Genomic DNA, 18146 nt, shown 5'->3' with positions numbered 1-18146 from the left:
GTTGTATTTGAGAAATTAGCCACGTTTTTTTCATCCAAACAAACGGAGCTTCATTAACCTCCTGCTTTTACTGGCTTCACGTTCAACCCTATTGCATTTCCTGTTGGTGCTGGTCAGGTAAGAACCGATCCGCAGCAGCATCATTATCATCATCATCATCATCATCATCATCATCATCACCAGCAGCAGCAGCAGCAGCAGCAGCAGGGACACACCGACTGTCAGCACGATGAGTGAAGGCAGATGAAGTGTTGTGGTCCAGCCCTCTCCATCTCCGCAGCAGCAGCAGCAGCAGCAGGATCTCAAGATGGTAGCAGCGCACACTTCTTCACATTCGTCAGAATCTGTCGAGTGGATTATTTGTCTGGATAAGAGGTATTAATAAAACGTCTTGACAAGTCATTTTAGGCTGCTGTGCGAGCGACTAGTGACGGAATAACAGCGCGATTTGTTTTCCGTCTCCCAGAGCTGGGCGCTGTGTTAGTAGCTGAATTGAAACATTGTTGCCTCTGGAGTTTTTTAAAATTATTTCCCAACGGAATAAATATTTAATGAGTTTTAATTGGGGCATCTTTGAACGCACATACATACGGTTATTGCGTTCATATCAGGACACGTGCAACTGTCGCTCTGGTCAAACTAAAAGACCGGTGAAATATTGGAACAAAGCTATAACAACTAAATAAATACGTTTGATATGCTATGAAAATATATTTTTCACCACCGACTATATTTAGTTTCAGTTACTCACTTAAATGTGTTCCATAGATTCGAGAGGAGAGCAAGGAGAAGTTTCAAAAAGACAACGAAGGTCCCTTGTCATTATGTTCTCTGTAATAAGCAGAAAATGAGCCACAATAATGCTATTGCTTAATCCACACGCCATGGGCTACCTGATTAGTTGACACATTATGTGATATAATAATACAATTCAGCATAATGGCCCAGCAGATGTGTGTGTTTTAATACGACGCGATTAGTCGTGAAACCAAAATTCAATAAGCCATTAGAATATTTAACTTACCATCTGGATAGCTCTGATCATGATTATGCTATTTTGAGCTATACCTGAGGTATAAAGTATAGCTTTACTTTCTGTCCCAAATCCCTGGAGAGCACTTGACCAGCAGCTGAAACTATACTGCATGAACACCTGCCAGAGAAGTTATTAAACCACCAAGCAGCTGCAAAGGTCTTGCTTTAAAAAGTCATCCGATAACAACACCGGATTTTTAAAGCTATAAAAACGTAATAGTCTTTCAGATATTTACGAGTCATTATCATTTTGCATCACTGACAGGTGCAGTGTTGCTCAAATGAAATGCACATGCCTATTATCTACAAATGCATGTGATGAAGTTCTTGGTATACACTTAAATTGATTTATTTCGTTGTGGGAATATATACATTTTACACATTTAAATCACACACTCTGATGCAACAGTTATATGTTGGACACATAGCTCAGGTTTAAATGAAGAGGTGCTGTGACAAAGAAAAGGTCCAAAGTGCATCAGCTAAAACAACAAAGTGACGCAGTCTGCCAGACGTGTTTACACAGTAATTTCCTCTGGTTAGTCCTAGAAGCCACATGTGTCGTGCAAATCAAACGGTTATTGTATGAATCACCTTTTCCGAGCACATACCTGTGGCATATGTGCTTCACTTTATGGTTCTGTTGCTAATTCTGAAATGCAAGTCAAGTGAGGTGCACAAATGTTTTCATGCGTTTCCTCGCTCCATCTGAAAAGTCATTGGACTGCAAAAAATAGTACAATAACCAAAGGTGTCGTTTAAACAGTTTCTGTTGTCACAGTTGAATGCAGAGCGTCTCTGTACTCTTTGAAGTATCATGCTAAGCAAACTGTCAATTATACACATATAGATTCATAACCGTTTGTAGTGTTCATACTGCAAGAAGCTGCCCTGTGATGAAAACATTCTGTCCTTAGGTGGACACTAAATTTGCACCTTTTGAAAACTTATTTTTGTTGACTTGGTTGTTTTCCAAAACGACACCTTGGCTTTGAAACTCATGCTCCCACTCATCTCTCTGTTGCTTTGTTCACTGTGTGCAAAGTACGCAGTAATGAAACCATGTAGGCAAATATGGGCACTTAATTCTGTATGTACAAGTAAAAAACAAAGTAGGATTGTAGTCCAATCACGATGAGTGCAAGAAACACTTTAATGTGACTACTGTGAGTTGAAAGGTTGCCAGGGACTACACGGTGAAGCTTGGTGATAACACCTTTATTGTACTGATAATATAGTACAATAAACAATTTTCTGAGCTACATTAAGTCAGAGGATTGCTGCAGCGGTGAAATAGGCACCTGTTTCCCTTTCTGAATCATTGATACTGTTTAGTTTGATTTTTGAAAGGATGAATATGGATTCAAAGGTGATATAAGCTTCAGTACAACCACCCACATGTTACATCAGAGGCTTCAGATTCAGTGTAACAAATTTGGGGCCGTGTGATACAGGCAAGAGAGGATTGAGAGGGATATAACACACACTGATCTGTGGTGATATGAACGTGATTAGCATTTTCTGCCATAATTTAGGTCCTTCACATTGTTCGAGCTCAATGTGATAAACAACAATGTATAGAGTTACTTTAAGCAATTCTATCCTTATGTAAATATCTGTATCCACTGGAAACAAATGATCAGTGAGCAGCTTGGTTTCAATCATGTGCAAAGCTCTGCGCAACTTTTCATAGAGAAATATAGACTTTACTGTGAACACTTAAACATAAGACCCTGCAGAATGACCCATTCTCAACCTTTAATTAGGAGGGAGACCTTGCCAAGACAGCACACTAGTCACAGTTTAAATACAAATAAAACACAACGGACAGGAAATACATACAAAGAAGAGACTAAATTCAGCTCAAACAAAGTAGTTGCATTTCTCATCGACATGGATTTTTAACTTGGCTTTCAATTTTTCCAAGGGGACTTTATTATCAAAATGTAGAATGGTCTGCAGATTATTTCAAGTCAAGGGAGCAAAGGAGCGTAGGGCCTGTGTAACCTGGTAAGAGAACCATTTGTAGGAACACAACTGAAGGTTTCTGAAGGTCTGCGTTAGAATATTACATATTAGCAGAGTTTACACTCAAAGACAACATCACCATTGTCCAAAACACAATGTAGCCAAGTTTATTTCTGGCAAACATGTACATCCTATTTCGAAAATATAAAAACAGCTTCTTCACAAGATGTTCAATGTCCCGTATACTTTGATTAAGGATTGAGAATGTTACAATATACAGATTATCATTATTAGATTATGCAGACAATTGGAAAAGTTAAAGAGGTATGTTAGTCTTTAGACAGGTCATCGTTTCATATATGACTAACGAGATTATTGGCTCACACAAGTTGTGGCGAAATCTGATCGTTGTAATGAAAAGTGTGAAGTCCCCTCTGAGTTGAAAAAGAAAGAAAAGGAAAGATAGCACAGTGTGCGGAAAGCGACTCTTCTTGACTGAAGCTCGATTATCCTGCCATGAAGCTGCAGTACAGCACAGGAAGTGATACATTGTAATTGTAAAATTAATTTTGTTACCATTTTACATGTGTTTACACTTTATTGTCTAAGTTCAGGATGACTACAACAGAGTGCTGTTGTGAATTCTGACCTTCTGTCCAGGCTGCTGCTGTTGAAAAAAAACACAAGAGCTGTAACAGGAAACCAGAGGACAGTGTTCCTCAGGGATACATTGGTGTCACATCTCTCCTGCAGAGCTACAGGTGTTTTCAGAATCCAGGCCAAGATGCACTGTTGCCTACTCAAGCTCTGCAGCCTTTTAAGGTGCCTTATGTAACTTTATTTTTCCCATTACCTGTACAATGTCCCCTTTCTTTATTATTTCTCCAGACCAGCAGAGCGCTCTGGAGAAGATGTTGACATAATCCTGGCACGTCTGAAAAGCGTGAAGGCCTTCGAAAGATTCCAGCCGAGTTTGCTGCAGCAGATTTGCCTGTGTGGATTCTATGAGTGCTTGGAGAAAGGCATCACCTGTAGGTCCACATACATGCTCCAAAGGGCTCATATTGTATATCGGGCACCAAAATAGAAGGATGTTTCTTTTTTTAAAACATGTTTCTTTTTTAAAAACTGTTCTGTTTTTTAGTGTATCGCCAAGGAGACATTGGCACCAGCTGGTATGCCGTGCTTTCTGGTTCACTGGATGTGAAAGTGTCAGAGACATCAAGTTATCAGGTACGACTGATTAAATGAATGGTCATTTGATATGCTAATTTACAAAATGTGGGATTAAAGCTGCATAATGTTCTAGATTGTACAATCTATCTAAGAATATTTGAATGATTTTGTCAGTTAAGGTGCACTTGAAATGCATCACATTCAGAATTTACATCCAACCTCCAGCTTGTTTGAAGTGTAGGCTGTAAAGAACATTTTGCTTATTACATTAGGGGACATTACTGATTCTTTTTTAATAGCGCAGCTTCATGCACCTCAGTCAGTTTGTTTGGGTGCTGATTGAAGTAATTTCTCTACAGATTGGAGAGCGTCCATCTATCTAACACAAGTGTTCAGGTGATTGCCTGTTGCCTTTGAAAGTGATCTGATCAGTGCTCCGCAAGTGCCTCAAAAAGGGCCATTCATCCAGCAGAATAAGGACATAGCATTAGCATTTTAGAGGTTCTTTGTCTGGGTGGATTTTGTATCCTTATAGAATAATGATCCATCTAAAGCACCCTCTCTGTTTCTTTTGCAGGATGCTGTTACTATATGCACGCTGGGCACTGGCACGGCATTTGGGGAGTCGATTTTGGATAACACACCCCGGCACGCCACTATTGTCACACAGGAATTCAGTGAGCTCCTACGCATTGAGCAAAGGGAGTTCAGGTCTCTGTGGGAGGTGAGTACATCCATCTGTACTTGAATCATACTACAATCATTCTCCGGCTACATTGCAGCTTGTTACACATCTCCGAGATTAACTCACGGTCGATGCTCGTGTTGCGAGATCTGAAAGAGCTGCGAGCAAAATATGTCCAAGCATGTTTTTTTTTAAGGGACCTTTAATGTCTGTTACAGATACACGAAACCCTAAACACTGATGGTCAGCAAAACAAACAACAGGACATATTTAACGCAGTAGTTCAGCACTAGGTTCTGAAATACAATTAAACCCTTTAGTCACAGGACTCAAATTAGAGACATTACGTAAAGTATTCACATTTCTTAAAACAAAAATGACAAGGATGCGTTTAACGGCCTTTTCTTGAATGAAACTAGCCGGGCGCCTGATCTCTGGATCTCTGTTGACTCCATCCCTTTTAAATCAAATAATGTGAAAAGTGAAAACCTAATTCAGCCTGATTATGAGGCTGTAATGAAACGGTAATTCTATATGTAAAATCAACCACCAACAGGTAAATGCGGCTATTTATACATATTTTCAGTAAAGATTTGACTCTTTTTTTCATTGTTAATGTCAACAATTTTAGACATAAAGGAGATCCTTAACAGCCAAGTGGGTAGCTTAGAGGCAGCTTGCGTCACTGTCCATTCATCCTTTAATTTCTGACCTCACTGAGGGGGCTGCTGAACGCATCAGCCACCTGTCTTAGTTTGTTCTTGTTGCAATTGAAAGGTTGAATTTAAAAACTGTGACGAATTTAGCCACGCACAAGCCAAAGCGTAGGTGGCGATCCGTGGCGTATCTTGTGGACAAGTGGAGGTTGGATTGTTCATTTATTGTTGCTCCCCCCCCTCCCGTGCAGGAATATCGTGAGCCGTCCACTTCTACTGTCATGCTCCCAAGTTTGTATGTAAGCACTCCACAACATAAATGGTCTCATCGGGGAGTGGAAGGTTTACAGTTCCTGACCACTAGATGGAAGTGCAGCGCTGAAGAGGAAAAGGTTCATTCTGGTTTGGTGTTTACTGGTGTCTTAATTGTGTGTGCGTTCAGTCCCTCAACACACACAGACCAACTACTCAGATAACCTACCGTAATAGTATCGAAGTATATCTCACTGTGTCAGGACAAACCGGAAATTCACAAACTATAAATATTAGATTGATCGTAACAAGATACTTATATGGTGTATATGGAGGGTATATGGTTGGTCACCATGCAACACCCATCCCTCCATCTCCTGCACGGTAGTTGTTTGATGTCATGGTGCGCGGAGCCCCTGGTCTCTGTCTGCTTGAGCCACTGCAATGGACTGGTTTACTGAGAGAGACAACCCATTTCCTCTGGGACCAAAGGGCACAAGGGGCTGTTAGATTATGGGATGTGTGTCTGTGTCAGCGTACTGGCCAGCAGCAGCGTGACCGGATCCTTAACGTGGAAGTACTACTAGGCTACACGTTTCACCTCTGCCCTCAGACGACATCTTGAGTCAGGTGTGTTTCAGATGAGATTTGATGGCTTCTGGTTCTGACGGCCATGTTGTCATTTCTTGTCCTTAAGATAAGAGCTCTCTGGTCTCGGTTGTTTTGTGATGTATCGACGCACTGTGAAGCGACTGCGTTTGGATGCAGCTCATATTATGGAGCTGCTTTTCTTTGGAAAGCATCTGGCATGGCTGCGTTGTTATGTGTATAATCTAGTTATGAAGGAGCAAACACCCCCTTCATATCACACATTTTAAATAGTGCAGCTGCAGTTTTGTTAATTGTAAAATCTTTAAACTATTTTAAGATTTCTTTTTCTCAACATCAAAAATTATGCAATTCATTTCATAAAAAAATGTTTTTTAAATTAGGACCCATGGCAAATATGAACTCAATGAAGAGTTCCATCTATTCAAACTGCATGGTAGTCTCTGGAGATTAAGATTTCAATAATTTGGTTCACACCGTTGGAAAAATCATATATAATCTTTTCTATCTCTTAAGGGACTAATGTTGGAGAATCACATTTTTATCTGTGTTATCCACCCACTGTATCATGTTAAAGCCCTCATCAACTCAAGAATGTGTTTTGATTCTTGGATGTTTGACCTTCACTGTACAGAAGTTTGACACATTCATCAGCTGAGGAGGGAAACTTTCTCTGTGTGCATCTGACTTCTACACAAAAATTAATGACATCACAACTTGTTTATGAGCCATTCATGATCCAGTATGCAACTTACACAACGTGTGACGTGTTACATGTTGAAAACATCTTGTGCTCAAACACTGTGAATTGATTCTTCAGGGAATTAATTTGTCAAGCAGTTAAACAATGTACAACAACACTATGCACACTTCTCGTCTCAGAAGGGACTGCATTTCCATTCGGTCTCAGACAAAGAGGATTCAGTTTTTGTTTTCAAAACTGGTCAAGACTGAGTGTATATTGTCTGATTTATTTATTAACATCATGACTGTGATTGCTCATAAAAAAAATAGTAAAATTCACCTCTGCAATGCTTTTTGATTATTTTTCGTCAAGACATTTCTCATGGTACACTTGTGCATACACCCATTCACAGTACAGAGGTGAATGAAGAGGGATCTTCATTTGTTTTTATGGGAATGTGGATCTTTCAGATCAATTTGAGGAGTGTCTATGATTTGCATGTCTCACATTTTAGTGTCACGTGTCATGCAGTGATGGACAATGGTCTGGTCTTGACTTTGTCTCAACCCCTCAAAGTCCTGGTCTTGTCTTGGTCTCAGTAGCCTTTGGTCTCGGTCTCAGTTTAGATGGTCTGGACTACAAGGTAAATAAACCTTTATTATTACACCAAGTCGTACAACTTGTTTGTTTCAAATACAGTACAGGTTCTCCAAATGAGAAATGCTCTCTATTTGCCCTCAGTATTGCTTCTAGATATACTTCACCCACAAATAATTGACCATGTACAGCATCCGCATCAATAAATGGAGCTTTTGTTGTTAGATGTGCTGGCTTTGCCTTGCGAGGTGGTCAAGCTGTGACTGAAGTCAACATTTACATAATCAGCTCGTTGACAGATACTCTTTACTTTAGCTCCCAGTATTTTACAATGTGTTGTTCGTGCAACAGTTTTACCAAATGATTCTACCTGGCACTGGTGCACATTTATTCCTCCCAGTATTGCCGCAATGCAGTACAATTGTTTATGTAGTATTTTGTTACTAGTGGGAATAGACATCAGACTTGTTCTGCTTGTCCTGATGCTCCGTGGGCCCAAACTGCCGCCAACGCTTCCCTGGATGTCTTTCTGGCTGTTTAAATAAATGAAGTCTATCTACATCACACTGGCTTTATTAAAGTTGAAATACATGTTATGGTGCATGATAAATCAAGAGCTGCATGAGACAAGTACTTTAATTGCTTACGGCCCTGGACACCAGGATGAACAGAGAATGACTCCCTTTATTGATGCCATGAGGAAGCCCTAAAATACACACCTCCTCCTCCTTCTTCCTCCCACACAGATCTGTCCTATAAAAAAACTATATCAGACTGAGCCCAGCATTGCCCTAATAATTGCCCTGTCCAAGTCAATTATTCAGTGTGAATCTGTCTCCAGTTTGCCCTCCTTTTCGTAAAATATGTAATTGTTCCTTACATTTGAGGTTATGTATTTATGTTTGTTTCCATGTTTCTTGCGCGTGACTATAACATATGACAAGTGCACGAATTAGTGTCTATGGGTACCACTCATGCATGCCACACGTGCAGCGCGCTGTTTGTTTAACAGAGCAGACATGAGCCGAGCTCAGCACACTCGGGCACGCCACCCAAAGCTCGGCCTGATCATCAATTTTCTTTCCCCTTTGTTTCCTGCTTCCGATGGGCTCTGTGATTGAAACAACGCAGTTGTGATTTTAGTTTGAAGGGTCATAAGACAACTCTTGTCCAGTTACGTCATCCTGCATGTGGCCTGAATAGACATGCTTCCATTATCCGGAAGCTCGGATATATTGGATTATATGTGACAAATTACACAACTGAGGAGGACAGTTTGATATGCAACGCACATGCTTTGAGTTACATTGTGTGTAGATCATTTTGACTGTAAGTATTTTGCAGGCATGTTTAGGCTCCGATATCTGTTTGGTGCTGAGCTGAGAGACTGGGTGGGTGGGATTTGGTGTGTCTGGTTAGCAGCCAGTAGAGAAGGCTGATGAACAGGAAGTGGCAGGGCCGCTGCGTGCCCTCTGGTGTCTGAGGGTTGGGTGGAGAGGGGTTGGAAAAGCAAGGCCACATGGATCCTCTGGTGGTTCAGCATCCAAGTTGGATGCCACATCCACGTTCGGAGTCACAGCAGATATGTGTACCGAAAGGGCAGGAACATTACATCAACACATTTCTGTTTTATTCCATTATCTCTGCTCACACAGTCATTACGTGATCAAAAGATGACGTAATGAACTCCAACCTGGAAAATAAAACCCAACCAGTCATGCAGATTGTTTGTTATCAGCTCAAAGTACTATTTGTTGTTGTAAAAGCTTTTACAGGATTTATGTAAGACTTTATGATTTAGATCAAAGTAGATCAACTAGATAGAAAGATATAGCATGAAGTATAGAGTTACAGCGACTGTAAACTCACAAAAAGCCCAAACATTTCTGTTGTGCAGAATAAAGTGTCCAGTAGGAAGAACATTGCTGGATTAAAATCATTCAGCTGGCACACAAAAACTAGATTCTTAGCTTTCATCTTCCATATCGTTGCCTTGTTTATGTGTTTGCTCATGTGACAAATAGTTTAGTATCTTCAAGTTAAACCACAGCATGGAGGAGCAGATGCAATTGATGTAAAAAACAACAACAACAACAACAACAACCGTGAATCAATTTCAATGCCAAATTTGATTTGGCATTGACAAATGAAATATAGTCTCTCTCCAGTGACCCAGTCCATCATATTGACATCCAAAATACATTTTAGAAAATTGCCTTGTCTTACATTTGTTCCTGTATAATACAAATTGTTATTCCATCAAATTCAGGATGACCATGCATAAGACATAATGACCATAATAATGACCATATGACCATGCATAAGACATAATTTCCCATAAAATGGTGTTCCTGAAAGTGTAGCAGCTAAGCTGTTGGGTCAGTTTTTTTCAGTCCAGAGTGTAAAGTGACGGAGTCAGATTTGACATGGCGAGTTAGTGAACCATGTCCACACCTGCTCAGCCCCGTCTCTCTGTTTTTAGTTACATCCATTCCCCGTCTTTATCTCTTGACTCAAAATCACTGTGATGGCAATTTATGTCTGAACTTCTGTTTGACATTCAGAGCATTAATAAGCAAACAACTATTTGCAATGTAAAGATATAATGGAGTAATGTCTATCGAAGCAGAGCATGAAGTCACTGTGACACACTGTGTGTGTTTTGTAAGCTAAGCTTCTCAGTGCTTTGTTGACGTGCTTTTTTTTACCTTACCCTACTAACCAGTTCCTCTAACCCTAACCCTAACCCTAACCCAGGCCTATACCTAACCATTCCTACAAACAAAGGCAATAAGTACTAGCCAATCAGAGCCTTCATAATTTTGCCAGTGGAGGACTTGCCTCCGAGTCCCCTGCAGGTAACCTCTGTTAGCACTGTTGAGGTTGTTTGCACTGTTTATGCTGTTAGCTTCCAGTCTGCGACACATGATAGATGTGTTCTGAATTTTTAATTAAGCACTTTTAAATATACGTAAACACCAAATGTGTTAATGTATCTGTTAGAATTTTTTGCAATACTGATTAAATATGTTGTATATAACTGCTTGTAATTTTTGTTAAATTGTACTCAATTAGTATTAGTATTAGTAATTAGTATTTTATGACCCATCACTGTATGGTATCCTTTATTAACTGTTACAGCCCCGTTACATACAGCCTAGAATTGATAATATAAAAACAACAACATAATATAAAGATCTATAAAGCTACGCATTGAAAACACTTGAGAAACTTATTAATTAAAGTATCGTTAAAATGAGACAAATGTGTAATGTTGGGGAGTCATACATATTATTAAGCTCTTGATGGTGTGATTCATTTCTTGGTTTGAAAATTCTCAGGCAGTTCAATGCAGCTGTCTTGTGGATTGGAAACTTAACAAGGTCAAAGATAAGATGCCATCTGGTTTCTGTCCTTGAGAAGAAGAAGCTCAGGGATAGGAACCCCATACTGGATGGTGGACTACTGTCTTTACATTTTAGAGTTGGATTGGAGGTACAAAAGAAAATACACACGTTTATGTAACTCAATTCTGCCGGTGTGTTCACAGAGGAGATATCTCCCTGAGGGGCTATACGTTGATGAAAGCTGCAGATACATTTCCTAAATATTGATTTTATATACATCGGATATTCTGGATCCTGTGAAACTTTAACACAGCAACTGCTACTGTATTTTGTGTGAAGTTTAGCTAAGGCTTGAGAGAGAGAGAGAGAGAGAGAGAGAGAGAGGATACTGTATGCTCTCCAGTGTGCTCAGTGACGGGAGTTAAGTAATCACCTAGCAACTGCTGCTCAGAAGACTGACTGTCTCTCTGCTGGTTGGACACACTTGGCTCCCTCTGCTCACTCTGCTCTCAGAGTGGCGTCCAGGCTGTGGTGACGGAGCTGCTGGATCATGCTGGACCATGCTCGATGTGACCCATGACTCTTAGGACTGGATTTACATGCTTGGAGTGTTTGTTAACACCTGGATTAAGAAGGTGTGGAGGACCTTCCAGTCATTAACAACAATAATAGGCTGCATGGGACGCTGGTAGCAGCTTTAGGTAATCTTTGCCAAACCTTTGAATGATCCAATGCATTTGTTTCATGAGAAGCACTGTGATATTTATGGGGAAAGTGAAAGAAATGCTGGGTATAGGAATTCGTCCAGAGTGTTTTTTGCTGGTGTTGCGGAACTATCTGTAAATTCAGAATTTGCAATCCAATTGTCAAAAGTAGGAACATTTTGAATTTATACTCTGTTTTAGCTTTAGGAAATCAGACATAGCAGAGGGAAAGAGAAACTCCCAATTGTTTCAGAGAATTGGCCTGAAGTGTGCCTGTCAGAATTCACAATAATCAGTGACTGCTTTGAGAACAGTTTGCACTATGTGGGTTATGTCATCTTGGGTGAATGTTTCAAAATACAGCAGTGCATTCATGCAATAATGTGGTCAAGCATGAACAACAGAGGAGGAGCACTGAGATGGTTTATATCTTCGCTGATGTGTTATTCTGACACAGATAAGACTAAACTCATCTGTGAGCTCTTGAAAGCAACAATATGCATCCGATATAGATATGGACTCACTCCAAGGTTACGGACTTTACTGTTTTCATAGACAAGGTGTATGGGGGAAAAAAATACACATTATTAGTGGAAGACAGGGTTAAGAGATATGTAAGAACGGTGAAGTCAGTGTATGAGAGCATATTAGTGTAAACAGTTGACCTAGCTTTACAGCAGGAATACCGAATGACACAAACCTCCTTTTCATGTTAGGATAAAAGCTGTGTGATGATGAATGCAGGATAATAAGCACAAATGACTCTGAGATGTCTGAAAACTCTACATTTACATGATTATTAGTCTAGTAATATTAGTTATTTAAATTGTTTGTTTCACCCAGAAAGTTGGACAAACAACAAAAACCCTGACCTTAAAATCCAAAATGGGTGCCCCAACTTTTATCATGTGGACACATTGCTACGGTGTTTGTATGCTCAAAATACCGGCGTAATGCAACGAGTATTGCTAACAACTGCCAACCTTGCTGGAGCAAAATGTTCCTACATGTTGGACTGGAATGCAGTCATCTCGGATGGGACTTTATTCCCAGCTCCAACTTACGATTTCTGGGGTAAATGGGACGCAGCATCACTCCCACTTATCTGTGGCTGTTGTCTGTCAGTTTGAGCACTTTTTGGATGGGCGTGACATTTTCCTGTTTGAGTCATTAAAATGAGTAATCAATAAAAAAAAGATATCTGGATATTTGACAAAATAGTGCTTAAAAGGAGAGAAGTCAAACAAAAGGAGTTAAGTAAGAAACATCCCGTCATCAAGCTTCAAATTGTAGGAGTGAGATGTCAGATATTGGAAGCCACTAAATCAATACTCTGTTGGATTCTGGGGCAATAATGGAATGGAAGAATTTAGCTAATTTCACTATGATGCAGTGATTTTTTATTGATTATAATTATTCTGAATTTGCCTGATTCACATGTCCGGCTGGCATATTTGTTTGTCATGTTTGCCTTATTTGTGCACTTGCTAATAATTTATCACATTCAACACAATTCTGTTGTTTAATGTTTTACTATATTATTTTTATGTCCAAATGTTTTTTTATCACTCTCAGTCATATTCTTTTAAGCTATGTGAGAAATAAAACGATTTATTGGTTCTTCTACTAAAATAGGCTATCTCTTACTAATTGTGATGGATTTAATGTGAGGTTGAAATCCTTCTAAAGGGATTTTTAAGATGCCTTTAGGGATCAACTACCTTCTGTTGTAAATCCTGGATGTGACTTCTTTTTTTTATCATGCAACTGTTTGTAACACCTGTCAGTTGCTCAGAGTAAATCAATGAAAGAGAGATGAAAGAGATTGTGGTCGATTATTATGTTTATTCTGTATACACAGATTGACGCTATAACCAGTGTGACTACACCATTGTGCTTGTTGTCTGGATGTCGTGACAGATTATTTCACACAGTTGAACACGCCTCAAGGTTTATCCGTGCTTTACACAGGTGGCAGTCAGAATCATTTGTACTGCTAATACAAAAAGGACGTTCTGTCTGGGAGTCCCATTGTTTGTTTGTTGTGCCTTATAACTATTGACTGTCCATTTGTCGGTAAATGTTGATGTGTACAGTGAAAGACTTCGGGAGGTATAGCTGCACAGATCACAGCCAGGGGTGGTTATATTGTGACTTGAAATGTTGTCATTCCGAGGTCGGGTAGAGGGGCCAGCAGGTTCAGGAGGGTGACGCCCCTGAGCAGTGAGATATGCCAATAAATGGAGCACACTCTCCGGTCCCCACTCCACAGGCGACACTGAAGAGACGGTTCAGCCAAGACAGCTCAACAATCTTCAGAGCCTTCAGCATCTCAGGGTGAATCTCATTCACTGTTGAGTACCTCAACGACCTCCGCCGTCTTCCCCGGAGTCTTCAAACTCTGCCTCCTCCAAGGAAGATGTGTTGGTCTTGTTCAGGAGTTCCTAAAAGAGTTTTTTCTACCGCTCGACAATGTCCCCAGTCCGGGTCCTCTGTTATCTTCCCTTACTGAACACAGCCTGAGACACACCCTGCTTTCCCTTTCTGAGTTGTCTCACGGTTTGCCAGAACTTCCTTGAGGCCCACTGAAAGTCCTTCTCAATGGTCTTCCCAAACTTCTCCCACAATCAGGGTTTTTGCCCTGCCACAGCTTCAGCCCTTCTGGGTCAACCGGTACCTGTCTGTTGTTTCCAGAGACCCCTGGGCCAGCTCCTAGCAGCCGCTTCCACAATGGAGGCTTTGAACATGGCCCACTTCGATTCCATGTCCCCAGCCTCTCCCGGGGATGCACAAGAAATTCTTTTCGAAAGTGGGAGTTGAGCCAGATGATCCCAGTTCACCGTCACCACACGCTTGGGTTTACCAGGTCTGTCCGGCAGCCTCCTCGCCATCTGATCCAACTAACCACCAGGTGATCAGTCGACAGCTCCGCTCCTCTCTTCACCCGAGTGTCCAAGTCAAACGGCCGCAGATCGTGTGATGATATGACCACAAAGTCGATCATAGAACTTTGGCCTTGGGTGTTCTGGTACCAAGTACTCGTATGAACCGCCCTATGCTCGAACATGGTGTCTGTTATGGCCAATCCGTGACTAGTTAATTAATTATTCAGATTAATTTGTTAATCTTCTGATTATTTTCTCAATTCATTGACTAAACATTTGGTCCATAATGGTCTGGGGAAACACTCCTTTCCGGTAAAGCCAGTAAGACTTACTTAAATAATGAATCGATCATCAAAATAGTTGCTGATGAATTGTCTAATGATTTCCTCTTAAATGGAATACGCATCTACAAAATGAAAGTCTGTGACTAAATGTTAAACTGGAGAATGTAAAATAATCAAATGCAGTGTGTTATAGAGTCAGACATCAATACTAAGAGAATATAAATTGAGTGCTTTTTACACACCTGACAATGGTCCTAAGCCTCCTCTGAAACCACACCCCACTCTGCGTATTCTCTGGATTCAACCCCTCAGGGAACCGGGCTTTATTGGCTCTGAGGGGTTGAGTTAATTTGTTCATGTGATGCGCCATTTAAGTACTCCTCCCTAATCCTAAATCCTTTAATTGTCAACAAAGATACACAGATACTTGTCGAGGTGACTCTTTGAATATGTAAATCTGTTGTTTGCGTGTGTACAAATAATCTTTCACAAAAGGCACATTTTAATAATCTGAGTGTACAATCTGTATCTTTTAGTGCATTAATGAGCAGCAAGTCAGATACATGTTTTAAAGACGGAGGTCACTGAGTGATTCTAAACTGCTTCTTAATTGAGGGGAAAAGCTGTGTGCCCCTGGAGGGTTGCTAAAGTGATTAGCTGACTTCAGGGGGCAGAATTGAATTTAAAACATGACCTCTGAGAGTACATTACACATGCAGGAACAAAAGGGCTCTGTGGTTCTAGCTTTCGTTCTCCTCTGACCAGATGATACCGAGTTAGATAGAACTAAGTGGTCCTCAATCAGCTTTTGATCGACTCAGAACGTAGTTGCTTCGGGACATAATATGTTTTTCTTTCGCCGCAAATTCATCTTTAATCTTGATCAGTCTACTTGACGAATTGTTTAAAAATCCGATTGAAAATAACATTTTAAGAATCAGCACTGATCTATTAGAGTAGATACTAAATGTAGTGGGGATGCTTTTACATGATAACATGTTTCTTTAAAAGAAGCAGGGTTGAGTACCTTCAAAAGGCACCCAAGGCAGAATAGAAAGCCCCATTAGATAATAATAATTAAACAACCTCTGTTTAGCTAAATCCAAAGATTTCATGATATTTTGTTAGCCAATATATCGTAATGATAAACACCAAATTATCTGCAAAAGGGCCATTAATAATAGTGTATAAGGCTATATATTGTTAAGACTCATTGGTTCTGGTTGGATCGGCCTCTTTGTACAACAGTGTCACGAAAAACACATTTACAAGAGTGCATGCATGCAGTATGATGTTTATTACATAACATGTAATGCTGCAGGGCACCGTGATGGTACAAGGCATGTACAGTTGTTATCGTTATGCTCTGTTTGCTGTGTGACTCTCTCTGGGCGGCTGGAGCTCAGTGGGTTGAGTGTGTGTTCCCGTTGCGGTTCTTTCCCCCGCTCCTACTGTCCTTAAGTGAGATACTGAACCCAAAGTTGCTCCTGAGGCTTTACAGCAGTTCCTAAATGGTTGAGATGGATTAAATGCAGAGGTCAGATTTTCATGTAAGTTTAAGTTTCAACTTGCACAACATTAAAGGATTTGATTATGTTTATGATTAAGTCTCCACTGATGATAATCCTGCTCTTTAGAGCTGTGTGTGAGCGGTTTGATACAAAAATGTAAGATCTCAGATCAAAATGTATTTTTTTTCCCCCCGAAGCCCCAGCTGTGAATGTCAGCTGTTGAGTAAGCCACCGTCCGCCATTGTCCATGGTGATAAACGGATGAGACATAAGGACAACGTTTTCTTTAACAAATACACAATGTGCTGCAGGCATATTACCACTGTTTCACACATTTCTGTGAAATAGAAAAAAAATATTGTCAACTATATGACTGATTTGTTCTTGTATTTTCTTTATTTTCATAGAAATATCATCAGTGCATGGCTGGACTGCTCGCCCCACCATACGGTGTGATGGAAAGTGGTTGTAGCGGTGACAGTGAGTATTACTGTTGTGAGTGGTTGTTGAGTGGTTTAGGCTCAGCAATCACACATTTTATTTATGCATTTGTTACAATGTTAGTTAGCTGTTGTATTAAAGTTCACACAGTGCAGGCTGTGGGAGATTTGAAAGCATTATATGAACTTTTAATTAAATTTGATTGGGATCTTCATAACAACATTTGACTTCAAAATATTCAAATTGCTCAAATGTTGCAGTCGGTGCGCGCGGTTTAGTAAGATGTTCACAGTGATGCATCATCAGAGACAGGTAGAGCAGTGCATTTGGTTTACTTTCATATTAGTTACTCAAGGTACAGATAAGGAGAAGAAAAAACTAAATCGTAGTTATGAAATAACTGTCACTTTATATGTACTATTCCCAGAAGTAACTTTGTTGTATAATGAGATCTGACAATTTTACTTCTAATATATATGATCTTATTTTGTACTATTATGTTTGTATGCCTAACTTCAATATGTCCCTCCTTCCTCCTATTGCAATGTGATAAAGGCTTATACTTGTATTTATGCTTTTCTGTTTCAAGTTAACTCAATATTTACTTCACTTTGCTCAAACAGAGCACTTAACTTCAAAAGTCATGTACCATAAAAATGACGAACGGCAGTGAGAAAATCCAGGAGGTTTGTCGGCTTACTGGCAGCTTGTTTACTGTATGCTGTAACATATCTTTTGAAAGAGTTCGTAAATGATGCATCATTTTAAAGAAAATGTTTGCCTGGTTTATGTTGAAATCAAAGAGGATTTGATTGACTACTACGGCCTCACAGGCTGCTTTTAAAAGTGGATGTGTTTGCTTTAGTATTCATCTGTTTCGTGCTGTGCAGCAACACTGTAAGAGCCGAGCTGTGGTCATCTTTGCAGTATACAGTACAATACTTAGGAGATCTACAGTATGTACTCTATGCATGAATACACCAAGACAGAAACCGCACAAGCATCAAGCAGCTGGAGGCTGATGCACTTTCTTGTACAGTACATCCACAGCAGCGTAGTGGTTCTGTTACTGTAGTAGTGAATGAATTAAACATATTTTTAAATAGTTAGTTACACCGCTGTGCTTCTACAGCACATGGCGCTTTTAAAGTCAGCATTGTTTTATTCAGTCATGCATTCAGTACCACTCTATGCCTGAGCACCTTTTAAAGCACACTAATCGTGCCCTTAATGTTCAATAAAACAAAAAAGCGTCCCTCTGAACTCTGACAAACTGAATCTGACCTTTTACCAACAAATTCAATTTTATAT

The 18146-nt window shown here is 40.0% G+C and overlaps 1 protein-coding gene across 1 annotated transcript in view; it reads left to right on the top strand.

Moving 5' to 3' along the window:
• The first annotated feature begins 307 nt into the window (after positions 1–307).
• The window catches only part of rapgef4 (Rap guanine nucleotide exchange factor (GEF) 4), a 32575-nt gene continuing 14736 nt past the window's right edge, over positions 308–18146 (top strand). Inside the window, exons 1-5 of the mRNA XM_034561347.1 lie at positions 308–375; positions 3892–4034; positions 4148–4236; positions 4757–4903; positions 16802–16874. Coding sequence (XP_034417238.1) covers positions 308–375; positions 3892–4034; positions 4148–4236; positions 4757–4903; positions 16802–16874 — 520 coding nt within the window. The remainder of the gene's footprint in view (positions 376–3891; positions 4035–4147; positions 4237–4756; positions 4904–16801; positions 16875–18146) is intronic.

This window comes from Cyclopterus lumpus, chromosome 21, assembly GCF_009769545.1.
Source record: "Cyclopterus lumpus isolate fCycLum1 chromosome 21, fCycLum1.pri, whole genome shotgun sequence".
Classification (NCBI taxonomy): domain Eukaryota; kingdom Metazoa; phylum Chordata; class Actinopteri; order Perciformes; family Cyclopteridae; genus Cyclopterus; species Cyclopterus lumpus.
This window is presented reverse-complemented; position numbering and strand designations above follow the sequence as displayed.